The sequence below is a fragment of the Canis aureus genome, chromosome 19 (assembly GCF_053574225.1).
Source record: "Canis aureus isolate CA01 chromosome 19, VMU_Caureus_v.1.0, whole genome shotgun sequence".
In the NCBI taxonomy this organism is placed as follows: Eukaryota; Metazoa; Chordata; class Mammalia; order Carnivora; family Canidae; genus Canis; species Canis aureus.
The window spans coordinates 51,183,745-51,211,364 of NC_135629.1; the positions used below are offsets into that span (position 1 = coordinate 51,183,745).

The 27,620-nt window shown below is 46.7% G+C and overlaps 1 protein-coding gene and 1 long non-coding RNA gene across 2 annotated transcripts; one reads left to right on the forward strand and one right to left on the reverse strand.

Annotated features, from left to right (window-relative positions):
- Positions 1–5,959: 5,959 nt before the first annotated feature.
- Positions 5,960–20,030, reverse strand: TSPAN16 (tetraspanin 16). Its single transcript, XM_077859903.1, is given in 9 exon segments — positions 5,960–6,518; positions 6,521–6,571; positions 8,387–8,428; positions 8,431–8,484; positions 8,487–8,529; positions 11,131–11,238; positions 16,240–16,418; positions 16,421–16,442; positions 19,796–20,030. Coding segments are annotated over 9 exon segments (591 nt in total). The 5' UTR covers positions 19,865–20,030; the 3' UTR covers positions 5,960–6,495.
- On the forward strand, positions 19,871–26,212 carry LOC144290545 (uncharacterized). The gene is made up of 2 exons (XR_013358141.1): positions 19,871–20,429; positions 25,944–26,212. It is a non-coding gene; the product is annotated as an uncharacterized LOC144290545 (long non-coding RNA).
- The last annotated feature ends 1,408 nt before the right edge of the window (positions 26,213–27,620 follow it).

Sequence of the window (27,620 nt, forward strand, 5' to 3'; positions counted from 1 at the left end):
TTCAGCTCAGGTCATGATCCTAGGGTCCTGGAATCCAATCCTGCCTCCAGTTCCCTGCTCAGTGCTGGAGTCTGCTACTCCCTCTGTCCCCACCTTGTGCTCTCTCTCCTCTCTCTGTCTCAAATAAATAAATCTTAAAAAGTGGGGTGGAGGAGTGTTGTGCGTAAAACAGTTCATTTTTTACTTGGAGCAAGCGCTCCACAGATGTTTGTTGAGTGAATGAATGCTCTGCAGAGCTCAAGTGTGAGCGGGATCCAGGGACTTACACACAGTCCCAGGATCCTCAACCGCTGTCTGAGCCTTCGCTCTGCAGCCTCACCGTCAGGCTGCGCGGTGAGCTTCAAGCCAACCGATCACCTTATCCCAAGCCCTCAAGCCGACTGTCCAGGGACCAGCTTGGGTCCCAGCCCACACCTGAACAGGTCCGACAGATGGAACACGCTGATTGGCTGTCAGAGACCACGAGGCCCCGGGCTTAGGGACAGAAATCTGAGAGGTGGGCTGTCTCCAAAGGAAACCGATGTGTCCTTTCCTGAAGTGGGAGGTGATTGCAGCAATGGCAAATACAACACGTGCTCATTTTAGCTTTCTCAAAATCCGCCCCTCTCCCTCCCGCCCCCCAAAGAAAGATGGAAAGATTAGTTAAACCGGCATTTTGCAATCCCCAATGAAAGAACCGATTCAGGTCGCTGGGGTCATTGGATGAAGCCCTTGGTTTATGCTTTCTCAGCAGTGACCATGGCCAGCCCTTAGAATCATATGGGGGAATGTCAGAGTCCCCAAACCCAGGCCACAGTCCCGTCCAGTTAAATCAGAAGGTGGAAAAAATAAATAAAATAAAATAAAATAAAATAAAATAAAATAAAATAAAATAAAATAAAATATCAGAAGGTGGGAGGGGCACCTGGGGGGCTCCACCTATGAGCGTCCGCCTTTGACTCAGGTGGTGATCCCGGGTTTGTGGGATCCAGTGTTGGATCGGGCTCCTTGCCGGGTGCCAGCTTCTCCCTCTGCCTATGTCTCAGCCTCTCTCTGTGTCTCTCATGAATGAATAAATAAATTTTTTTTTTGACAAATCAGAAGGTGGGGGATGGGGTGCAGGCTTGGGTATTGTTGGAAGGTGTTGGGGGCTTCCGATGTGCAGCTAGGGCTGAGAACCAGTGACTCACAGGAAATATGGGGGGGAGGGGAAGAAGATAAAGGGTTCAGGGTAGAAGCAACGAGTAAATCCATGCTTTTTTTTTTTACAAAGATCCCATTTATTTATTTATTTGAGAGAGAGAGAGAGCACAAGCAGGGGGAGCAGCAGAGAGAGAGGGAGAAGCAGGCCTCCCACTGAGCAGGGAGCCTGATGGGGGGCTCCATCCTAGGACCCTGGCTGGGTTCATGACCTGAGCCAAAGGCAGACATTTAACTGGTTGAGCCACCCAGGTGTCCCCACTCTCCTTCTGCAACAAATTAAATGTTGATGGGGTTGGAGAAGAAGAGGAAGAACCTGGAGCAGTGGTTTTCTGAACATGTTCTGGCAGCCTGGCCTGAGAAGTTGTTTGAAATTCAGATACATGGGCCCCACTCCAGAAGCCCTGGGGGTGCCCCCCCTCCAGCATCTGTGTTAGCAGAACATTCAGAGGACTCCAATGCATCCTCTAATTTGAGAACTACTGGATTAGAATGAAAGGGATTTAGGAGACATGACAAGCAAACATGATGTGTGGACCTTATTTGGATCCAATTCAAATAAACCAAATGTGTTAAGTCCTGGGGATGTAACGTACAGCATGGTGGCTATAGTTAATAATACTGTATTGCATATTTGAAAGTTACTAAGAGAGTTGATCTTAAAAGTTCTCATAAGAAAAAAATTGTGTGATGATGTATAGTGATGTTCATTACTTATTGTGGTAATCATCATGCAAACTACTATCAAGTCATATGTTGTAGACATGAAACAAATATGTTAGATGTCAATTATATCCCGATTAAAAAAATACAAAGAAATCAGGGCACCTGGGTGGCTCAGTGGTTGAGCGGCTGCCTTGGGCTCAGGGTGTGATCCGAGGATCATGGGATCAAGTCCCACGTCGGGCTCCCTGCACGGAGCCTGCTTCTCCCTCTACCTGTGTCTCTCTGCCTCTCTCTGTGTGTCTCTCATGAATAAATGAGTAAAATCTTTTTAAAAACACAAAGAAATCAATATAAAAAGACATTTTTGAGCCCATCAGAAAAATTTGATGGTGGGCTGGGTTTGGGTGATACCAAGGAATGGTTGCTAATTGTCTTAGGTGTTGTCCTGGTCCATTTGGGCTTCTATGAAAGAACACCATAGACTGTGTGACTTATAAACAATAGACATTTCTTTCTCTTAGTTCTGTAGGCTGGGAAGTTCAAGATCAAGGCACCAGCAGATTCAGTGTCTGGTGAACACCAGTTTCCTAGGTCATAGATGGCTGTGTGTGTGTGTGTGTGTGTGTGTGTATGTGTGTCCTCATTTGGAAGAAGAAGCAAAGGAGCTTTCTGGTGTCTCTTTTAAGATACTAATCCCATTTGTGAGGTCTCAGCCTTTAGGACCTAGTCATCTCCCAGAGGCCCCACCTCCCAATAGCATCACATTGGGGATTGGGTTTCAACATGGGAATTTGGGGGGGACACAAGCATTCAGTCAAGTGTAATGATAGCATTGGGGTTGACTCAGATGAATACATTCTTAGAGATGTGTACTGATGAGGGGGGGAAATGACATTGTTTGGGATTTGTTTCTAAATACTTCATTAATGGGAAAAAGGGATCATGAAACAAACATGTCGGACTCTAGGTGATTGTTGAATCTGGGTGATGGGTATACAGGAGTTTCTTTGGACAAATTCCTTTTTGTATGTGTGTGAACATTTTAGTTTTTTTTTTCCACAAAATAATTTACAAAACAAGACAATTGCATGAGAAAGGAGCCCATGTCATCCCATTCAGGTACTTAGGGTTAAGATCATGGCCAACTGGCATAAAAAGTAAAAGGAAGGAAAAAGGAGTCAGGATAACAGAGCTCTCCCAAATCTTTTATTACCAACCTCCCTTCCAAAATCAGTGAGTGTCACAGAGGAATAATAATGAGACAAAATCTCCAGCAGCCAGGTGGGCCAGATGTCCTGTCTTCCCCCCAACCCCCCACCCCTCCCGGGGTCTGTCAGCCTAGTTTGATGAACAGCAGCAAAGTGGCAAGAATTCCTGGCAGCTGAAATGGGAGAAGAAAGAAATATTGAACCAACCTGAGGGACCTCTGGAACCCAAATCAAATTTGGATACACTGAGAGGGGGAGAGGAACATTTTCTTTCGAGAAAGGTGAAGGGCAGGGTTCTACAGAGAGCCGAAGGTCCCTCATGGTCAGGTTGGAGCCACTTTGGCCCTGTTTCCACAATCAGTCTCAGTCATGAGCAGCAGGTGGAGGCCTATCATGATGCATGTGGGTCTTTTTCCCTTGGTTTCCCACAGATCTTAGATCCATCCTCTCTCTGCTCCCCCCCCACACACACACCGGGTCCCGCAAACTACATTTCCCAGAACCTCCTCCCCTTCCACTTCCTGTTAGGTTTGCCTAATAGGAAACACCTGTAGGAGATGGGAGGGCTGTTGGAAAAGTCGGAGTATTTCTTCCCCACTGCCTCCTCTCTCTTACGCCCACCCTGAGTCCTTCAAGACTGCGGCTGTGGGCAGGTGCTCCTCTTCCATGGCTCTTGCTTTTCCCACCCCTTCTGGCCCAGGGGAAGTTACAGCTCCCCATGTTGCTAGTGCCTCATCTCTCGTTTTTCTTAACCCTGCCCACACCTCAGCAGCGAAGGCCCTGAAAACCTGGCTGGGATCTGGACTATTATGACCTCCTTGGAGAAGACTGTGGTATAGTTTGCATATATTCAATATAAATTTGTACAATGAAAAAAATACCCGTTTTTAAAATACAGATCAGGGACGCCTGGTGGCTCAGTGGTTGAGTGTCTGCCTTCAGCTCAGAGTGTGATCCTGCGGTCCAGGGATCGAGTCCCACATCGGGCTCCCTGAATGGAGCCTGCTTCTCCCTCTGCCTGTGTTCTCTGCTTCTCCCTCTGGGTCTCTCATGAATGAATAAATAAAATATTTTTTTAAAAAATAAAATAAATAAAAAATAAAATACAGAACAGTTGGATGAGACTCATCTGTATCTCAGCTGGGCAGTGATCTCCAGAAAAACACTATTGCATCTTGAAAATCAATCTGGTGGGCAGCCCGGGTGGCCCAGCGGTTTATTGGTGCCTTCCGCCCAGGGTGTGATCCTGGAGACCCAGGATCGAGTCCCACATCGGGCTCCCTGCATGGAGCCTGCTCCTCCCTCTGTTTCTCCCTCTGCCTGCCTCTGTGTGTGTGTGTGTATGTGTTTCATGAACAAATAAATCTTTAAAATAAATAATGCATGTGTTACTCGTTAAAAAAAAAAAAAAAAGAAAATCAATCTGGTGGTGGGGGCACCTGGGTGGCTCAGTTGGTTGAGCACCTGCCTTGAGCTCAGGTCATGATCCCAGGGTACTGGCATCTAGCCTTGCATCAGGCTCCCTGCTCAGAGGGGAGCCCGCTTCTCCTTCTGCCTCTGCTTGTGCTCCTTCTCTCTCTCTCTCTGTCAAATAAATAAATAAAAATATAAAAAGAAAAAAAAAGAAAGAAAATCAGTCTGGGGGAAGCACATGAGAAAAACTTCATGCGGGCTCAGAGGGATGGAGGCTGTTTTTTCTTTTTACAAAAATAACAGCTTTATTGGGAAAATTCGTGTATCATACAATTCGCCTTTCTAAAGTGTACACTGAAGTGGTGTAAACCCTTTATCTTTAATGCAATTACTGAGAAAGTACGATTTATATATGCCATTTTGCTATTTGTTTTCCATTTGTGTTTTGTCCTTGTTCTGTTGGCTCACCTCAACTTTCTTTCATGTTAAATACTTTCTAGTGCAGCATTTTAATTCCCTTGTTTCTTTTACTGTATTTTAAAGTTCTTTTCTTAGTGGTTGCTCATGGGATTGCAATTAACATTTTTTTACAATCTAGTTTGGATTAGTACTAAATGAATTTCAGGAGCATACAAAAACGTCGCTCCTATATGTCTTTTCTCTCCACCCTCCTTTGTGCTATTATTGTCTTGTGAATTATATCTTAATATCAGTCTATAAACACAATTTTATAGTTATTGCCTTAGGCAGTTTTCTTTTAAATGAGGTAGAAGAGGGTCACCTGAGTGGCTCAGTTGGTTGAGTGTCTGACTTCAGCTCAGGTCATGACCCCCGGGTCCTGGGATCAAGCCCCACATCAGGCTCCCTGCTCAGTGGAGAGTCTGCTTCCTTCCCCCTCTCCCTTTGCCCCTCCCCCCTACTTGTGCTTTCTCTTTCTCTCTCAAATAAATAAGTAAAATATTAAAAATAAATAAATGAGGTAGGAGAAGAAAAGTTCGATCCTAGGATCGAGCCCTGTGTTGGGCTCCGTACTCAGCCCATAGTCTTGGGGTTCTCCCTCTCCCTCTGCCCTGCCCCCTGCTCATGCTCTCTCTCTCTCTCAAATTAAAAAAACACACACACACATTTATCACAATCATACAATAAATTGTCCATTTGAAAAAATCATATTTCTTGTCTTTCCCTGCTGATTAGAATGCCCATGAGGACAGAGATTTTTGTCTATTGAGTTCATTGTTTTATCCACAGTGCCTACAAGAATGCCTGGTCAAAGTAGGTGCGAGGGATCCCTGGGTGGCGCAGCGGTTTGGCGCCTGCCTTTGGCCCAGGGCGCGATCCTGGAGACCCGGGATCGAATCCCACGTCGGGCTCCCTGTGCATGGAGCCTGCTTCTCCCTCTGCCTGTGTCTCTGCCTCTCTCTCTCTCTGTGACTATCATAAATAAATAAAAATTTAAAAAAAAACAAAAAAAAACAAAAAAAACAAAGTAGGTGCGTAATGAGGTTTGTGGAGCGAAGAAGTGAACATTAAAATTTGTCTAACGGCTTTCCATCATATTCGGAATAAAAGTCATACCCTTCTCTGCCCCCCACAAGGCCTTGTATGATCAACCCCATCAGTTCCTTGCCCTCATCTCCCCCTACCACTCTTCATGCTCACCCTGCTCCAGCCACAAGGACCTCCCCACTGGTCCATGAATAAGCCAAGCCTATTGCTACCTCCTAGCCTTTGCACCAGCTGTTCCCTCTGGTTTCTTCTATCTACACACATGATTTTCCCTCATTTCCCCAGGTCACTGGTCAGATGTCACCTCCTCAGGAAAGCCATCCCTGATTCCCTTCCCTATCCTATCATCCTGCTTTACTTCCTTCCCAGAAGGGATCTTTAACTGAACCGATCATCCATCCCCCACCCCCACTTGAACGTCACCTCCACCATAGCAGGGATCTCTGGTGCCCAGAACAGTATTTGACCCAGAGTAGGTGCTCAATAAAAGAGCTCAATGTGTTCTTAAGGGTCTAGGCCTTACCTATATCACTGCTGCACCCAGTTGAAGCTCTGAGTCTTGGTTATTTTCAAGAGCTTGGGGAAACAGCCCTGAGGATACAACTATCAAAGCAGGCAGGACCTGGGTAAAGACTTCTGGATTCCAAATTCCCATCAGCCCCACCCATTGGGCCAGTTTTTCTCAGATTCAGAAAGGAGCAGGGGACAAAGCCGTAAGGATACTGAGTCCTTCCCACTTCTCACTTCCCCTAACCCAGCATCTTCCTGGCCTCCTCTTTCCCTCACCTCACCCATAACATACAACTTGCTCCCCAATATCTGTAGTGACCTCCAAGTGTGGTGAATGAGAGTATGACCAGATGTCCCAAGTTATTGCTAGCTGTGTGATCCTGGAGAAGTCACACACCACTCTGTGCCTTGGCTTCCCCAAATGTAAATGGGACCAACTGAATCTGCTGCCCAAGATTATGGCAAGGATTAAGAGAGAAAGATCTACATGAAGTACATAGCAGTGGTCTGACACATAACCAGCATTCAGTAACTATTAGTTCTTTCTGAATGCTCTTTACATATGAACAGAAGGGCTAACATGTATCCAGCACCTTCTCAGCCATTTACATGTATTTTCTCACTTACTTATCACTATAACTCCAGGAGGTGGGTACTCTGCTGTTTTGTAGGTGAAGCAACAGGTTCAGAGAAATTAAGAGACCAGACACGGTGTGTGGGTACAGAGATGGGCCCTCCACTTTCCTTCCTGCAGTTGCAGAGATGCTCCCCTTTCTAGGCCCCTGGCAATTCTTGCTTCTGGAAGCTAGAGTTGCCTTGAGCTTGCTCTTGACAGGGTTCAGTTCCCCTTTACTTAATATGCATTGATTAAGTGTCTCCTGTGAGCTAAATCCTGGGAACCCAGCCACATACAAAACAGACATAATTCCTGCTTTGGTGGTACTCACATTTGGGTGGTGAACACAGGTAATGAGTACAGCAATAACAGGTGGTGAGTAAGTAAGTGCTGGGAAACTCCCTGGGCCTCAGTCTCCTCACCTATACAATGGGAGAAAAGCACTCCCCACCTCAGGATGGCATATGATGGGGACTAAATTCACAAAGTGAGTGCCCAGTCCTGTAGCAACTTGTCACTATCTTAGAATTATCATCGTTTATCATTATTGCTATATTTTATTATTTTTTTTTCTTTTTTTTTAAATTTATTTATTTATGATAGTCACCACAGAGAGAGAGAGGCAGAGACACAGGCAGAGGGAGAAGCAGGCTCCATGCACTGGGAGCCCGATGTGGGATTCGATCCTGGGTCTCCAGGATTACGCCCTGGGCCAAAGGCAGGCGCTAAACCGCTGCGCCACCCAGGGATCCCAATTATTGCTATATTTTAAGTCCTCTGGGGACACCTGGGTGGCTAAGTGGTTGAGTGTCTGCCGTTGGCTCAGGGTGTGATCCCTGGGTTCCAGGATCGAGTTCCTCATCGGGCTCCTCTCAGGGAGCCTGCTTCTCCTTCTGCCTATGTCTCTGCCTCTCTCTCCAGATCTCTCTAATGAATAAATAAATAAAATATTTTTTTAAAAAATAGCCCTTTGTAAGACAGGCAGTGTAGCCCAGGGAAGGGACTCAGACCCAAACCAGCTTCAAATCCAGCTCTATCAAAACCATGTGACCTTGAACTGGCCCCTCCCAACCCTCAGTTTCCCCATGTGAGAAATGAGGATGGTAACCCTAATTCCCCAAGGCTGTGAGGTCAAAATGAGCTGAACACCCAATGACAGTTGCTTTCTTTCTCCCTTGACCCCTCTCGCCAGGGTTCCTGCAAATATGCAATTTTTCTAAAAGTCACCAGCCCTAGGAGGCTACCTAGGTGATGTCCAGCAAAATCTTGAGTTAGCCCCCCAACCCAGGAATTATGTCTGTGGACACGTTGCACCCATCACAGGCTGTCGTCCTGATGATTTATGGCAGCTCCTGGGGTGGGAGGGACCAGTTGTCATTTCAAAGAGGAGCCACAAAAATCCGTGTAGTTTTTCACCCCACAGCACTTTAGCTACAAAGAGGAGAATAATCATTTGAAGTCTCCCTTTCAAATATCAAAATAATGAAAACAATAGAAATCGTGGTCACCATGGCTACTGTGTAGAGCAGTCATGCTATACTGGGGCCTGGCTGAATGCGTTCTTTACTCCAGTCCAGCGTGGCTCAGAACCCTCCATGGCTCTCATCGTACTTGGGATAAAAGCTGAACACCTCCCCATGGCCCCCAAGGCCCTGCAGGAGGTGCCCAGTCACCTCTAGGCCCTCATCCTACCCCCACTCTCCCTCTTTCTCACTCAGCTCCAGCCACACTAGCCCCCTCATTGGCCCTCAAACACACTTAGCAAGCCCCAGCCACAGGGCCTTTATACAGGCTGTTCCCTCTTACTAGAATGCTATTCCTTCAAATATCTTTGCGGCTCCCTTCCTCACTTTATTTAGCTATCTACTCAAACGTCCCTCTGTGGGAAGGCCTGCCCTGTCCCGTCTTACCAGGTTAGCCGCAGCCCCTGTATCAGTCAGGCTGGGTTAAGGGATGCTGCGTAACAAATGATCCCAGAAACTCAGCAATTCATTTCTCATTCACACTACCTGCCCCTCACAACTTGGCAGGGGGACTCTGTTTATCAAAATCACTCAAGAACTCTGGCTGATGGAGGAGCCACCATCCGGATAGTTCCACTATTGAGGCAGGAGGAAAGAGTACTCTGGAGGGCCCTGAGCTGGCAGTCAAATAATTTGGCCCAGGGATGCCTGGGTGGCTTAGTGGTTGAGCATCTGCCTTTGGCTCAGGGCATGATCCTGGAGTTCCAGGATGGAGTCCCACATCGGGCTCCCTGCATGGAGCCTGCTTCTCCCTCTGCCCATGGCTCTGCCTCTCTCTCTGTTGCTCATGAATAAATAAATAAAATCTTATAAATAAATAAATAAATAAGCCCATAAGTGACATGCACTTCTGCTCACAGCTCATTGGCCAGAAGTCATCATGTGATCCTCCTCCAACAAAGGGGCAGACCATCCCATTGCGAGGTGCCAATAAGTGACAAATAGCACTGTCAGGTAAACAAACCCTTACTGTCTATGCCCTTACCCTGCCCTGTTTCACATCTGACATGTAGGCTTACTAAGTAGTTTCACGTCTATGTCCCTACTTACGTGTCAATAACTCATGGCAAGGGTCTTGTTTTGTGCACTGTTGTGTCTGTCCTTGGAGCCCTGGACAGTGGCCGGCACACAGTAGGTGCTCAATAAAGATAATGGAAGGGCTGTTTGAATGAGGGAGAGATGTTCTTTACCATCTAAAGCCTCAGAAGCCAAAACTAGGATGCAATTTTGTGGCACTACCCATCATGTGCCACCTCCCAAGCCTGAATATGACCCCAGGGAAGGTCCTGGGCTCCAAAACTCAGATGTCAAACACTTCTAGAAACAGGCAATGCTTTTTTCCTTCCAAACCCTTTCTGGCCTCAAGGACCCTTTGAAACAACCTGCCCCAAGAGCTTCTGATGACACATGCAGGCTGGTCCTGATCTTTAAACACCAAGACTCAAGAAGGAAAGGTCACCACCTCCCACCCAGAAGGATGGTTATTTTAAAAAAAGAGAGAGAAGGAGAGAGAGAGTGGTACCTAGGTGGTTCAGTGGCTGAGCATCTGCCTTCAGCTCAGGTCGTGATCCTGGAGTCCTGGGATCGAGTTCTGCTTTGAACTTCCTGCAGGGAGCCTGCCTCTCCCTCTGCCTGTGTCTCTGTCTCTCATGAATAAATAAATAAAATAAAATCTTAAAAAATGAGAGAATAACAAATGTTGGCAAAGGTGTGGAGAAACTAATACCCTTGTGCCTTGCTGATGAGAATGTAAAATGGTGCAGTTACCGTGGAAAACAGTATGAAAATTCCTCAAAAAATTAAAGTAGGGCAGCCCCAGTGGCCCAGTGGTTTAGTGCCACCTTCAGCCCAGGGCATGATCCTGGAGACCTGGGATCCCATGCCAGGCTCCCTGCATGGAGCCTGCTTCTCCCTCTGCTTGTGTCTCTGCCTCTCTCTCTCTCTCTCTCTTTCTCTGTGTGTGTGTCTCATGAATAAATAAATAAAATCTTAAAAAAATTAAGCATAGAATTATCAGACGATCCAGCAATCTCATTTCTATATATACACCTAAAAGAAATGAACACAGGGACTTGAAGAGATACGTACACCGTGTTTATGCATCATCATTCACAACAGATGAAAGGTGGAAGCAATCGAAGTGTCCATCAATAGGGGAATGGATAAATAAAGTGTGGTGTATCTGTACAATAGAATAGGATTCAGCCTTAAAAAGGAAGGAAATTCTGACCCATGCTACAACCTGGAGGACATTATGCTCAGTGAACTAAGCCAATCACAAAAGGACAAACACTGTAGGATTCCACTTATATGAAATCCCTAGAGGAGTGACGTCCACAGGGACAGGTAGGAGGATGGCGCGTTTCAGGCGATGGGTGGTGATGAGGGTCACCTAACAATATGAATGTACTTAATGCCACTGAACTGGACTCTTAAAAATGGTTAAGATGATAAGTTTATGTTATGCGTCTTTTGCCACAAAAGAACACATCCGGGATGTGGATCTCACCTTCTCCATGGCTAAGCTCCATTCTGTGGAATAGTCATCTGGGTCACTGTAACCTCTGTAATTCTTCCTTAGGGTCATGAAGATGTGCTCCAAGGCCACTTCTTGAACCTCAAAGATGACACAGGAAGTGAAAGGCACATAAAACAGCAAGGTGCCCCACTTGGTGAGGTTTCTTGGGGACAGAGCAGGGAGGTCAAGCTTCCCTTCTGTTTTTGTTCCTTGTTTTAAGATGTTCTTTATTTATTTGAGAGAGAGAGAGCATGAGTGGAGGGAGGGACAGAGGGAGAGGGAGAAGCAGACCCCCACTCGCTGAGTGGGCAGCTGGATGCGGGGCTCGATCCCAAGACCCTGAGATCATGACCTGAGCCAAAGTCAGGCATTCAACTTATTGAGCCACCCAGGTGCCCACCCTCCTGCTTTCTTTGGCTTCCTTCACAGTCCACCACCCTCCCTCAGCTACAGGTCTGCACTGGAGGAGGACAATGCTGGCTGCCATCACCCCCGAGAGAGGGACATGGGGAAGAGCGTGGGTCTCGAGCTGAGTGCATCTGGTTGTACCCATCACAAACTTGAATCATCTGCTCTTTTGAATCGCCCACATGCCTGCTACACCCCCAATTTGGCTGGAACTCGATTAAAGACTTGAATATCATCTTTAGCAACTGAATCAGGCTCAGCACAAAAGGGGCAAATTTAATTTTCTATTTTTTAAATCAAGGTCTAAATAAAAAAAGGTTTTTTTTGGATGAGGTGAAACAGTCACGTGGTTCGAAATTCACAAAGCACAGAAGGGTAGACCATGAAGTCTCCCTCCTACCTTTTTCTCCCAGCCAGAAAGGTCCTCCCACTCCGCCACGGTGACTGTTACTGTTTCCTGTGTCCCAAAAGAGATATTCGATGTATGTCAAAGCAAAGCATATTCGCATCATCCTTCTCCTTGCTTTATACTATTCTCATTGTTCTGCATCTGGCTGTTCTTAGCAAGAGTAGCGATTGCTCCTGGGGCTCTGCTCACATCCCGTGAGCGTTTGTCATTTCTGTGCACGCTGGCCTGGCTTCCCGCTGCCAGCCACGGAGGGCTCTCTGTGGCATCTCAGCCCACATGTGCCCTGCGAGCAGCCCTCAGGCCATACTGATGGGAGGTAGATCAATATTGCAGCTCCCTCACCCGCTTCCCCTTGGGAAAATAGACACACATTCGAAACTGCTCCCAAATCTCCCCAAGCAGGACAGAGCCCAGCTGCCTGCAGGGTCACCCCTTATGGGCTGCATTCCTCTCCCTGCCTCGCTTTGCCTCTTGGGATCACCTCTCAAATAAACCATGAGCCTTCAGAGCCTTGTCTCAGGGTCTGCCTCCGGGGGTGCCGGGGACACAACTGAAGAGAACACTGTGTCCTGGAGAATGCACCATCTCCTGCATGGGGAGCCTTCTCTTTCCTTCTTTCCACCTGCATTGGACTTTCTTTTTTTTCTTTTTTTAAGATTTTATTTATTTATTCATAGAGATGCAGAGAGAGAGAGAGAGAGAGAGTAGCAGAGACACAGGCAGAGGGAGAAGCAGGCTCCACTCAGAGAGCCCGACGTGGGACTCGATCCAGGGTCTCCAGGATCACGCCCTGGGCTGCAGGCGGCGCTAAACCGCTTCGCCACCGGGGCTGCCCGCGTTGGACTTTCTTATATGCATTATTTTAAATTAACCTCCCTCCTACTGATGGCAATCTTTTTTTTTTTTTTTTAGATTTTATTTATTTATTCATGAGGCACACAGAGAGAGGTGGAGACACAGGGAGAGGGAGAAGCAGGCTCCCCACAGGGGGGCGGATGTGGGATTCGATCCCAGGACCCCAGGATCATGACTTGAGCTAAAGGCAGACGCTCAACCACTGAGCCACCCAGGCAACCCAGCCAGTGGCAATCTTTTGCACTCCCTGGTGTATACCTCCTCTTCGGCACCTGAGCAAGCAAATCCTTGGATGATTCCTAGAGATGGGAAAGCTGGGTCCAAGTATCCGTGCTTTGTCATTTGGATGGATTTTGCAAAATAGCCCTCTGTGTCTAACACATTTCAAAACCGCAACAGCTTTTACAGCTTTTTCCATTACTTCTTAACACCTTACCACCAGAGGCAAGAGAGACGGTGAAGGAAATTAACTCGGCCAGTCTCTTGAGGACTTTGAGGGGATGGCTGAGGTTTTTGGCTCTTCACCCAACTTCTGGAGACCCAGTCTCCAGCCCTGGAGACCCAAAGGCCAGGTATCACTGTGTGGGTGGCTCCTGGGGGGAGGGGGCAGTGCTCCTACTGATTTGACTGATTTCTAAAGTGGAGTGGGAGTAGCAGCACAGTACTTACAATGCAGAACAAGGCAAGGACCACTTGGCAATCGTGATTTCAACAGTGAGCATGTTAACCGTGAATAAGAAACACTGGAAAACACAGAGGGGCTGGAGGGGGCTGGGAACCCGCTCAGCCGCCTCCCTGCAGGGGTGGGGACTGTACCTCCGTTACCTTCCCCCCAAAGCCATATGGCCTTTTCAGTTGAAAAGAACTCAGCCCAGGTGGGGGCAGGGCTTATTTCTTTCACACGTTCTCTTCTTGCCTGTCATCCAGGATGCTGGCACTGAGATATTCTTTTTTTTTTTTTTTTTTAAGATTTTATTTATTCATTCATGAGAGACACAGAGAGAGGGGCAGATATACAGGCAGAGGGAGAGGGAGAAGCAGGCTCCCTGCAGGGAGCCCGATGTGGGACTGGATCCCAGGACCCCAGGATCATGACCTGAGCTAAAGGCAGACACTCAACCACTGAGCCACCCAGGTGCCCCAGGCACTGAGATATTCTTGGAGCGACTGGCTGGAGCTCCAGTTCATGCCCAGTACTTTCTGGGTGCCAGGGAGACCTATTGAGGGGACCTCCAGGTCACCAAAGGCTGTGTGCCCTGGCAACAGGCGCCTGTGGGGAAAGAGGAGGGATGGTGGTGAGGACAGAACAGAGGCAGGAGGAGGGGAGGAGAAACAGGATGAGAATCCTTGCAGATGGGAGGAGAGGTGAGGGGGCTGTAGGGAAGATGCAAGGTGACAGGTCATTGGCTACAGGGTTTGTGTGTGGTGGTGCTTACGTTTGCTGGCTTATGTTTCAGACAAAATTCACAAGTCCAATGGAAAACCATGAGAAAGACAACAAGTAGAGAGAATGTCTTGAACTTTCCCATCAAGGAGAAACTGCTGCTCAGTCTGGGCCTTGGTTTCCCCATCTGTACACTGTAGGCATGGGACCAGCTCAAGAGGCGTCAGTAAGTTCTGTAGAGCTACTGGAGGCCAGATGGGGGCAAAGTAGGTCAGCTCCTGGCTCTCCTTCTGTTTTTTATTATGATTATTAAAATCTGATTGCTCATCAAGACTTGGAGTTGCCAGACCGGCCCATGGCTGGGCTTATCTAGTCCTCATACGGAAAGGTGAGAAAACGTGGTGAACACACACCCGGGGACCCCAGAGCCCACAAGGACAAATATTGGGACAGAGCTTAGCAGTTGTGGGAGTCCAGACAAGTGAGTTATGTAGCAGATTGTGAGGATTAATATTAATATTACTACTCTCCCCAGCTCTGGGTGACCAACGTGGCTGGAGGCAGATATCCAGGCGTCCATATAGCCTACAGTTTCCATCTTCAGAATCTATGCCTAATCTGCTCATTTCTCCCACCCTGTCCACAACCTCACACAGCACAGCCCAGCACCCACTGTCTCCCACCTGGACCAGCACAATCCCTGCACCCTAGTCTCAGTCCCATCCAGGTCACTCACACTCTGTTCCTTCAATGGCCACCAGAGGGCGCCCATGAACACCCGAGTCAGGGCACATCTCTCCTCTGCTCAGACTCCTCCGTGGCTCCCAACACCATAAAAAACGATTTTGCTTTTCTGAGGAGGTCTCAGAGGCTTTGGAGGGACAGATGAGAAGGGTAGAATCAATTGGATTTGCTAATGGGTTGCACGCAGGGTGTGATTGGATTTTCTTTGATTCCTCCAAGCTAAACTATGAATAAAATAGCGTCCACGTCCTATTGAAAATGAAATATTTAGGTACAGGATCTGTCGAATAAATATTTGTTGAGTGGAGTAATTAAGAAAGAAAAAGAGATGATAGAGCTTTAGGGAGGAATAGGGTGGGGGCAGAGTGCTTTTAACAGTGGAGGTTGTTTAGGGACACCTGGGTGGCTCAGTTGGTTAAGTCACGATCCAGGGCCCTGGGATCAAGCCCTACATTGGGCTCCCTGTTCAGGGGGGAACCTGTTTCTTCCTCTCCCTCTGTCATTCCCCTCACTTGTGCTCTCTGGCTCTATGTCTCTATCAAATAAAATCTTAAAAACAAACAAACAAACAAAAAACAATGGAGGTGTTTATGCTCTGGGAGATGACCATACTAAGGATCTCCTGAAACCCCTGAATTGAAATAACCTGAATTTTGTAGCAACATAGTGAAGGAAAACAAAAAAAGCTGGAGGCAAATTTTACCAAATCAACTCAGATGAGATTCTAAGGGGAATGGGAGTGGGGAAGCTGGGAACTAGCTTCTGGGGAGTTAACCAAGGTATATGTGAGAATGAGCAAGATGTGCAAAATCTGCGACATGCTGTCTGCATGGTCATGCTCAAAACTTTCATACCTCATGTACTTGAACACGTAATTGTGCGTACATGATGATAACCACAGTGTTGTATTAGTAGGATCATATACATGGGCTGAAGGAACAGAGTAGTGTACCCAGAAAAGACCCAACCACAATGGAAATTGCTGTAAGTAGAAGAGGACAGATCCCTACCTCACACCACACACACATAACAAAACTCCCAAAGCCAAAGAGCTAAAAGTGAGACATCAGACTTAAAATTATGGGAAGAAAACCTTGGAGACTATGATTTGTGGCCTTGGGTGGGAGAGGAGTTCTAACTGGGATGTATATTGTAAAGGAAAAGATGGGTGCAACTCATGCCATCAAATGAGACACCACAAACACTGAAAAATAAGGGATGGTGATGGCAGGGGTTTGTAATATGTGCAAAGAAGGATTCACATGGTGGAGGGGGTGGTATGTGTGCAGATCCAACTTACATACAAGAGAGTGCCTCTGCTTTCTCTGGTTGCTCCATACCACCCAGCGAAGCTGAAGCCGAGCAGCACTGTGATGCAGCCTATTGCCAGGCACAGGTAGCCAACATGAACGAGGTATGCAGAGGATGGCCCAAGGACCCTTGTCAGGACAGCTCCTCTGAATTTGACATCGATCCCAGGCCAATGAGGATCACATTAGACATCTTTAGGACAGAAATCAGAAAGGAAAAAACAGTCTGTTTGCTGTATACAAATAGAACTTTCCTGGGTGGGGGAGGAAGAGAGACAAAGGCAAATAAAATCACCAAAAACATCTAAAAATGTTAATACTTGGAGTTAGTGAGGATGTAGGGAGACACTCTCATATATTGTTGCCAGGCAACAAACTTTTTTTGGAGAGGGATGCCTGGGTGGCTCAGTGGTTGAGTGTCTGCCTCTGGCTCAGGGCATGATCCTGGGTCTAGGGATCGAGTCCCATATCAGGCTTCTGTGAGGAGCCTGCTTCTCCCTCTGCCTATGTCTCTGCCTCTCTCTGTATATCTCTCATGAATAAATAAATAAAATCTAAAAAAATACAAAAAACTTTTTTTGGGGGAAGGGCATGAGGGAGGACACTTTGCAATTTGTATTTAAAATCTTAAAGGTTTTTACAATAAAACCCTTTACCTAGAAATTCCATTTGTAGATATTCAGTCTGATATCTTTTTTTTTCTTTTTTAAGATTTTATTTATTAGTGTCAGAGTGCTCAGGGATGAAACTATCTGAAACAATCAGTAATACAGATTGGGTAGGTAAATAATGGGACAGCCATGCAATGGGACTCTAGACAGTTATTTTATTTTATTTTTTTAAGGTTTTATTTATTTATTCATGAGAGACACAGAAAGAGAAAGAGGCAGAGGGAGAAGCAGGCTCCATGCAGGGAGCCCGATGTGGGACTCAGTCCCAGGTCTCCAGGTTCACGCCTGGGCTGAAGGCAGGCGCTAAACTGCTGAGCCACCCAGGGCCCTAGACAGTTATTTTAAATGTTGCTCTAGGATAAAGGTTGGCAATTTTTTGTTGTGTGAAAAGCCCTAGATATTGTGAATTTTGCAGGCCATAAGGCCTCTGTTGAAACAACTTAGCTCTGTCAGTATTGCTCAAAACAGTCATGCTCACTTCATAAACTATTTTATTTACAAATAAGTAATATCTATCATCTATATCTGCCTACCTACCTACCTACCTATCTTTCTATTTACAAGGGTGTAGTTGGCTGACCCTTATTGTAGGAGGAGAATGTATATGATATGGCAGTCATGTTCTTTGGTATTTATACAACTGAGATGAAAACTGATGTTTGCATAAAAACCTGCACGTGGATGTTTCTAGAAGCTTTATTCATAATTGCCAAAGCTTGAAAGCAACCAAGATAGCCTTCAGCAGGTGAATGGACAGACTGTGGTACATTCAGGGGAATATTAGCACTAAAAGGAAATGAGCCATGAAGCCATGAAAAGACATGAAGGAAACTTATATTGCTGAATGAAAGAAGCCAATCTAAAAAGGCTACATGGTGCATGATTCCAAGTATATATCATTCCAGAAAAGGCAAAACTATGGGGACAGTAGAAGGACCAGAGGTCTCCAGGGGTTAGTGGGGCGGTGGGGAAGACAGGTGGAGCACAGAGGATTTTTAGGGCAGTGAAACTATTCCATATGCACTAAAATGGGGGATACATTTTAGTCAAAAGCCATGGAATGTGCAACACCGAGAGTGAGCCCTGATGTAAGCTATGCATTCTGGGTGATGATAATGTCCACGTAAGTTCATCAATTATAGCAAATATACTATTTTGATGGGGATGTTGATGATGGGGGAGGCAGGGCATGTGTGAACAGGGGTATATGTGAAACCTCCGTACCTTCTGCTCAATTTTCTGTGAACCTAGAACTGCTCTAAAAGATGAAGTCTATCCAAAGGGAGGGGAAGATAAATTTTTTAAAAGGGGAAAAGTGGATTGTAAAGCCATAGCCTCCTGTGTTTCACTGCTTTTAAAAGGCATATAGAAAAATCTAGTAGGATATAATAATGATGATGGTATTTATTGAGCAGTGTTCCCCTGATGGGCATATGCCCTTTAAATATACTGTATTTTATTTTATTTTGTTTTGTTTTATTTTATTTTATTTTATTTTATTTTATTTTATTTTATTTTATTTTATTTTATTTATTCATGAGAGACACACACACACACACACAGAGAGGCAGAGACACAGGCAGAGGGAGAAACAGGGTCCATGCATGGGACTAAATCCCGGGTGTCCAGGATTACGCCCTAGGCCGAAGGCAGTGCTAAACCGCTGAGCCACCCGGGCTGCCCTAAATATACTGTATTATTTAATTCCCATGAAAAGGCACAAGACAGGTAACAAGATGAAGAGTGATATGTAATATCCTTCTTTTTCCTGGCAGCCTTTTCTTAATGCCATTCTGTTATCAGAATAACTGCTTCTCTCTTGTTTTAAGGTATATTTTAGGGGTGCCTAGGTGGCTCAGTCGGTTAAGCATCTGCCTTCAACTCCGGTCATGATCTCAGGGTCCTGGGATTGAGTCCTGCGTGGGGCTCCCCACTCAGCAAGGACTCTGCTTCTCCTTCTCCCCTGCCCCTTCCCCATCCCACTCATGCTCCCCACCCCTATTAAATAAATAAAATCTTGGAAAAAAAGATTTTTTTATTTCGAGAGGGGAAGGGGCAGAGGGAGAGGGAGAGAGTCTTTTTAAAGATTTATTTATTTATTTATTTGAGAGAGAGAGCAAGCACATATGAGTTGGGGAGGGTCAGAGGGAGAAAGAGAATCCCAAGCCCACTCTTCCCTGAGCCTGTTGCCGAGCTCCATCTCCTGACCCTGAGATCACAACCTGAGCAGAAACCAAGAGTCTGATGCTTAACCGACTTTGCCACCCAGGCACCCCAAAACAATTTTTCTTAACAATGCACATTTTGGGTCACTTCTATAGTAAGAACAGTTTTGGGGTGCCCAGGTAGCTCAGTTAAGCATCTGCCTTCAGCTCGGGTCATGGTCCCAGAGACTCCAAATCAAGCCCCTGCATTGGGTTTCCTGCTCAGCAAGAGAGTCTGCTTCTCCCTCTGCCCCCATCCTGCTCTTGCTCTCTCTCTGAAACAAATAAATTCTTTAAAAAAGAAAAAAAAAGTGTTTTGAAACATTTACAGGACCAAACCCATAACCTCTGCCTCTTGTCCTTCCCAAACAATTTAATGTTCTGCAGGATTTGGCTTAGAGTCAAGCTCCTCCACCACCAACCCCCTCCCCCCGCCACTCCCCCTCCCCCATCACTCTCAGCTGTGCTTGATTTTCCCAACTCTGGGTCGATACCCAGTGTGTTCCCAATGTGTCCTGCTCCTCGTCAGTCTGCCCTACATCCCTCCTGCTTCCCTAGGGACCACCGATCCGGATGCCAGTGAATTTGGATCAACTTATTTCTGTCTTTGAGGGAGCCGGCTATGGAGGAAGGGCTGCAAAGCCCCAGGGCCTGGGTGGTGACACACTTACAACTATGAAGCCATTGAAGAAAGATAACAGTCTCTTCAGAGAAGAATACAGAGTGTGCATTTCAGCCATGTCGGCCAGACTGGGATGCTCCCCACGTGCCTAAACCTCGGGCTACTGTTTCCCCAGATGGTATAGGTCTGGGGTCGGGGGCACCAAGGCCAACTTGCCCCTCTCTCTCCTGGGTGCCTGATTGCTGGGGCCCCAGGAGCTACCCCTCCTCAACATAAGCCTCTATCACATCACAATCGGATGCCCGAGCAATGCTCCCAGTGCCAGGGTAGCAGGTGCCCTGACCTGTCCTTGCTGGCTCCCCGTCCTCCAAATAGGCTACACCAGGGATGGAGAAAAGTCATGAAGTGCTGTCCCTGGTACTCCCCAGATGCCATCTAGGCCCACTCTCGTGGTTAATGCCCCCACTAGACCGGGAGCCCCAAGTCGGCAGGGTCCCAGGCTGTCCTTTGTGTTCACAAAGCCTGGTACATAGTAGGTGCTTAAGAAACCGATATGGAATGAATGGATGAAGAAGCTCCATGAAGCAGGATCTAGCTACAAGCCACCAGGTCCCCCAAGCGTCTGCCTCTGCATGAGCTCACTTGACTCATCCTCAGCTTTCTCACAAGGCTCAGAGGCCCAGGTAACTAACTGCCCAAGGTGACACAGGAAGCGAGGTCCTGGCTGGGCTTTGAAGCTCCAATGGTGACGAACATGGGGACCTCTGACACTCCTCCACCCTCCCAACTCCAGCCCCACTCCCCACTCCTGCCAAAACCTTTCCTTTCTCCTTCTGAGGCCTGCTCAGCCATAGCAGGTGAAGCAATTTTCCTTGAGCTCATGTGTCATTGATCAGTGGGCCTTGATGAGACATGCATAACAGGCATTTCAGAGCAAAAATTGTGCACGTATTGAGGACCCCCCCCAACTTCTGCAGCCCATAGCGTACACTGTCTCCTTGTTCCCACCCCGATCAGGTCCAGGTCCAAGTCCATGCTACCCCGGCCACATGCTCTCTTTATCCAGTCCTGGGCTACAGTGTGTCTGGGACCAGGTCTTGGAGGGCTCCGGGCTCTCAGAATCTTCTGTACCCCCCCCCCCCCCCGCCCCGGGCTCAGCTCAAAGAGAGGAAAAACTTCACATTTCAATTAATTTAACAAATGTTTGTCCAATTGTCTGCTTCTTGGAATATGTGGAACTAAAAATGTTCAGGTAGGAATGACCATCTCCTCCCTGGACAGCTAGGAATGTGTCCTTGTGTGACTTTCTCTAAAAGGTCATTTGAGGGCAGCCTGGGTGGCTCAGCGGTTTAGCGCCGCCTTCAGCCCAGGGCGTGATCCTGGAGACCCGGGGATCCAGTCCCACGTCAAGCTCCTTGTATGGAGCCTGATTCTCCCTCTGCCTCTCTCTCTCTCTGTGTGTCTCTATGAATAAATAAATAAAATCTTAAAAAAAAAAAAAAAAAAGGTCATTTGACGTAAGGAGCCTAAAGACCCAGGGGCTGAGGGCCTGAAAATGGGGACAGACAGGAGGGTGAGAAAATAGGGATGCAAGGGAGCATGGGAAAATGCAGAAATGCAAAGGAGGGCATGAAAATGTGGGCAAAGGTGGACAGGAAAGTGTTGGCGCGAAGGAGGATGGGAGAGGTGTGTCTCACAGAGGTTCGGGAAAACGAAGGCCAAGGAAGGGCGGGGAGGCTGGGAGGCCCAGAGGTGGCTGTAAAAGAGCAGCCCAGGTGGGGGCCTGAGGACCCTTTGACTGGGGCGGGAGGGACCTCCTCCAAGCCCCGCCCCCGCGGCAGCCCCGCCCCGCCCGGCTTCACTGCAAGGCCCGGGCTCCGGTGTCGGCCTCTAGCGCCCCCTAGATGGCCATCAGCGGAAGCGCGGCGCTACCAGGGCCCGACCGGAGTCCCCCAGCCAGCGGCTGCCAAGGGCGCCTTGGAGCCCAGACCCGCCGCCCTGCCCCCGTCCGTGGGAGGAGACGGAGTGTGCCTGTGACGCACCCTCCAAGTCCCCCTAAGCCACACCTGCTGAGTTGGTGGAAGAAACAGAATGGTGCAGGCATCCGGCGAATCACAAATGTCAGATATTTGGCAAAAAAACCCCAGAAAACTAATGCAATCTATCAGTAATAATTCAGAGGTTCTAGAAAACAGTGAAAAACCTCTCTTGAAGGGAAGCTACAGGGCCATTAGGAAGACATTTAAATATTGTAGAAATAGGGACGCCTGCGTGGCTCAGCGATTGAGCACCGGCCCTCGGCTAAGGGTGTGATCCCTGAGTCCCGCATCCGGCTCCTTGCGTGGAGCCTGCTTCTCCCTCTGCCTGTGTCTCTGCCTCTCAATTTCTCTCTCTCTGTCTCTCATGAATAAATAAATAAAATCTTAAAAAAAATTTTTTTTAATAAATAAATATTGTAGAAATAGAAGAGCTACTCCAGTATTTGCTTAATAGAAGAGCTTAAGGTATGTTAAGATAGTCCTAATTCATTTCTCCCTTGCTTTGTCTCCTTCCTTATACTTTAGGAGATGTGTTTCTTTTTTAAGATTTTATTTGTTTATTTGAGAGAGGCAGAGTGAGAGCACAGGCGGGGAGAAGAGGGAAAGGAAGACTCCCCGCTGAGCAGAGAGCACAACCTGGGGCTGGATCCCAGGACCTAGATCATGACCTGAGCCTAAGGCAGATGCTTAAGGGACTGAGCACCCAGGTGCCCCCATGTTTTTTAAAAGCACTGTATCCAAGAAAATCAAGTGTCTTAAATACGCACATGTTCACACATACACACACACAAAATATGTCAATAGCCCATGTTGGCCTATGAGCTATTCTTAAATTCATGCACTTGTCATCAACAACACCAAATAAAGGGCTCAGGAGATAGGTTCACCCGGTTGATTGTTCGTGTAAAATTTGCAGCATTGGTATATTTGTGCATTTAGTTCCTACAAAACATGGATCCAGCTCTGAAAGGGGACGTTTTATAGTTTAAGTTATTTTAGTAAAAATCATTGTGGGGCAGAGGTGAGAAATCAGAAACTACTCTCCAACCAAAAAGTCTGGAGAGCAGAAAAGAAAGGGGTTGGTTTTTCCGGAGGTCTCTCTCCTTGGCTTGTGGATGGGCATCTTCTCCATGAGTCTTCACATGGTCTTCCCTCTGTGAGGATCTTTTAATCTTCTTCTTATAGAGACACCAGTCATAATGGATCAGGGCCCATCCACAAGGACATCATTTCACCTTTACGTATCAATATTTGCCCATCAGTTGTAACAAATTGATCCACAGATGCAAGATGTTAATAATAAGGCAAACTGTGAGTGGCAGGGAGAGGAGATATATGGGAATTCTCTGTACTTTACATTCAAATTTTCTTCAAGCCTATGACTTTTTAAAAATAGGCCCTATTAATTTAAAAAAAAAAAGAAAAAAAAGGACACCTGGGTGACTCAGTCACTTAAACATCCTACTTGGGACTTCGGCTCAGGTCATGATCTCAGAATCATGAAATGGAGCCCCGCATCAAGCTCTGCACTCAGCAGGGAGTCTTCTTGGGATTCTCTCTCTCCCTCTCCCTCCACCTTTCCCCCTCACTAAAATAAATAAATGAATCTTAAAAAAAAAAAAAACGAAAGAAAGAAAACACTGGTGGTAGCATCTGTTTTTTGCTCCAAACTCATTTGCACTATTTGACATTTATTTTTGAAGTCTTTTTAAAATGAGGAAATAGAACAGAAATGCAGAAAAATCCATAAAACACATATGCCTGTTGAATGTGACAAACGAATCATGACAAAGCAGACAACACTACAAGCACGTTTTGTAACTTTACATTAAAAATATAGTACCGTAGGTGTGATTTTTATAACTTGCTGGGAAGGCAGTGTGGTATGATCCTTAAGAACATGGAAATCGGGGATCCCTGGGTGGCGCAGCGGTTTGGTGCCTGCCTTTGGCCCAGGGCGCGATCCTGGAGACCCAGGATCGAATCCCACGTCAGGCTCTCGGTGCATGGAGCCTGCTTCTCCCTCTGCCTATGTCTCTGCCTCTCTCTCTCTCTCTGTGTGACTATCATAAATAAATAAAAATTAAAAAAAAAAAAAAAAAAGAACATGGAAATCTGGGCAGTCCCAGTGACCCAGTGGTTTAGTGCCACCTTCGGCCTGGGGTGTGATCCTGGAGACCCGGGATCGAGTCCCACGTCAGGCTCCCTGCACCGGGCCTGCTTCTCCCTCTGCCTGTCTCTCTCTTTCTCTGCCTGTCTTTCTCGTTCTTTCAAAAATAACATGGAAATCTGGGGTGGGGGATGGGGTAACTGGGTGATGTAATGAGCACTGAGTATTATATAAGAATGATGAATCCCTGAACTGTACCTCTGAAATTAATAATACACTATATGTTAATTAATTGAATTTAAATTAAAAACAGAAAATAAGCAAACAAAAACCCTCAAAAAACAAAAGAACATGGAAATCTCTTGTCTGCTATTTATTCACTAGGGGGCCCCAGGTTGTTTTGAGATAAATGAAATAATAAGTCCCCATTTTACAGATGGATAAACTGAGGTGTGAAAGTTAAAACACCCGGTCAATGTCACAGATAGAAAGTGGTGAGAATCAGACTTTGATCCCACCATCTCAGTCTTAATCACTACATAGATGTTTTGGTGGTTGCAGGAGAGTCGTTCAGCTCTCTACCCACGAGTGTATGCATAGTCTTTCTTATTTCAAAATACAGAATCCAAGGGCATCTGGTGGCTTCATCATTTAAGCGTCTGCCTTCAGCTCAGGTCATGATCTTGGGGTCCTGGATCGAGCCCCGCATTGGGTTCCCTGCTCAGGGGGGTCTGCTTCTCCCTCTGCCCTTAACCCCACTCATGTTTTCTCTCACTCACTCTCTATCTCTCAAATAAATAGTCTTTAAAAAAATATATGGAATCCATCACAGCCTTGGAAATTAATGGTGTGGAAAAACTATCCCAACAATGTTGCCAGGAGGACACAGCAGATTCCAAAGTTGGGTATTCAGAATAGTCACAATTCTGAAAAAGCAGAGCAGATATCTATTCTGTAGGGAACAATGACCAGAATGAAAGCCATAAAAACACCAGCATTGGTGAGCTTTTGAACAACATTTTTTGTTCTTATGTGGCTTTTTCTGAAAACATTCTCAAGTTGTCTATAATGAGCATGTATTCCTTTGGCAATCAGGAAAAAATGTATTTTTTAAAGATTTATTTATTTATTTGAAAGAGAGGAAGGAAGGGAGAGAGACAGAGTCTTAAGCAGAGTCCATACTGAGTGCAGAGCTGGATGTGGGGCTCGATCCCACCACCCTGAGATCAGCACCTGAGCTGAAACCAACTTGACCTGAGCCAAAACCACTTGACCGACTGCCACCCAGGTGCCCCAGGGGAAAAAAAACAGTTTTTTTTTTAAAGCAATTCATTATTTTTATTTATTTTTTAAAGGTTTTATTTATTTATTCATAAGAGACAAAGAGGCTGAGAGAGAAGCAGGCTCCCTGTGGGGAGCCTGATGCGGGACTCGATTCCAGGACCCTGGGATCATGACCTGAGCCAAAGGCAGATGCTCAACCACTGAACCACCCAGGTGCCCGGAAAAAAAAAAAAAATATATATATATATATTTTTTTTTAATTTTTATTTATTTATGATAGTCACAGAGAGAGAGAGAGGCAGAGACACAGGCAGAGGGAGAAGCAGGCTCCATGCACCGGGAGCCTGACGTGGGATTCGATCCCGGGTCTCCAGGATCGCGCTCTGGGGCAAAGGCAGGCGCTAAACCGCTGCGCCACCCAGGGATCCCAATGTTTTTAAGAAAATGGAAGGATGTTGCAATTTTATTTATTATTTTTATTTTATTTATGATAGTCACAGAGAGAGAGAGAGAGAGGCAGAGACACAGGCAGAGGGAGAAGCAGGCTCCATGCACCGGGAGCCCGATGTGGGATTCGATCCCGGGTCTCCAGGATCGCGCCCCGGGCCAAAGGCAGGCGCCAAACCACTGCGCCACCCAGGGATCCCAGATGTTGCAATTTTAAAAGGAGACCCCAGGGGGACCCAAGGACAGGTGCCCAGGCTGAATGACAGTGCCGCCTTCCACCAGAACCTCTGCATTCTTTTTTTTTTTTTTTTTTTTAGGACCTCTGCATTCTTGGAAGGGTTTTCTCATCGTCTCCGTGGATGCTCCTTGCTGAGTCTGGTGGGGATATCAGAAACCACGATCTCCTCTCTGACCATAGGAGTGAGAGAGAATTTGCAGAAACAAAAAACAGCTCTGGCCCGAAACTTAGCCATGATCTCAGGGGTCATGGAAAACAATCCCACCCAGCATTGGAATTCCCTCTGCAGGCTGCATGCCAACTGTTTTTCTGTCGTTCTCTCTTAAAAGATCTGAGAGTTGGTGTGTACATTTCTTGGAGTCCTTACTCTCTGCCGACGTTTAACAAATGGTTGGGGATCTCCCCTTCCACCTTTGGGGATACATGCTCTTGTTCTGCCCATTTTATAGTTGACAATCCGGAGGCCGGGAGGGGGTAGCCTTGTGTTCCAGGCCACGCTAGTGAGGTTTGAAGGCTGTCTTCTGAGTCCAAAGTCAGAGCTTCTTCATAATGGGTGGCATCATGCTAAGTCATTCAACTTTTCATTCAATGAGCATCCATTGCATGCCCAGTGCATGCCAACCGCTGCCCAACACAAAACAGTCTCTGTCTCTCCCATCACAAACTGAGATTCTTGAGAGATCCAGATGTGCAAACAGACAATGACAATATTGGAGCTGGCTCTTTTTCTGAGAACATGGGATGACGGGGATCTCACTATCTGACAAAGCAACTTGGTCATCATCGGTGGATGCCACTCTGAACCCCATATTCCTTGAGCCAGAAAGTGCGCAGGTGTCCATGAGCTAAAGGGGACTCTGACCCTGAAGCTGTCCCATTTGGAAGTCTGGCCTTACATCTGGATTGTTGTCTCCTCCTCTCGGGCTGGGCTTCTGGAGTCTGCCCGGGGTGGCCTCTGACCCTTCATCCTCATCCCTCGAGGCATCACCTGACACCTTTATGTGTTTAATATGGACAGATGTAGAAGTTGGCACCAATGCCTAGCTTCTATTATTAAAAAAACAAAATAAGGGGCGCCTGGGTGGCTCAGTTGGTTAAGTGTCCAACTCTCGATTTCGGCTCAGGTCATGATCTAGGGGATCAGGCATTGAGGCCCACGTAGGTCTCTGTGCTACTGAGCATGGAGCCTGCTTGGGATTCTTTCTCTCTCTGTGCCCCTCCCCCACTTGCTCGCTCTAAAAAAAAAAAAAAAAAGATTTTAAAAACAAAACCAAACAAAATGAAGTCTGGCCATTTTTCATCACAAAAGTAGGCTGTACCTTGATGTCACTGATATGAAATACCTAAAATAGGCAGGCTTACAGAGACAGAGGTAGAATAAAGTTCACGGGGCTGGCTGGGTTGTACAGAGAATGGGAAATTTTTGCTTAATGGGTGCAGAACTTCTACTTGGGGCAATGAAAAATTTTGGAAATAGGGGTATGGTGTCACAGCATAGTGACTGTAATTAACCGCTCTGGCTGCACACTTAAAATTAGTTAAAATGACCAATTTTATATTATATATATTTTACTACAATTTTAAAAAAGTATTAGGAAAAGTAATGCCAGGGACTTCCAGGGACGTCTGAGTGGCTCAGCAGTTGAGCCTGTGGCTCAGGGCATGACCCAGGGTCCCAGGATCGAGTCCCACATCGGGCTCCCTACATGGAGCCTGCTTCTCCCTCTGCCTGTGTCTCTGCCTCTCTCTCTCTGTG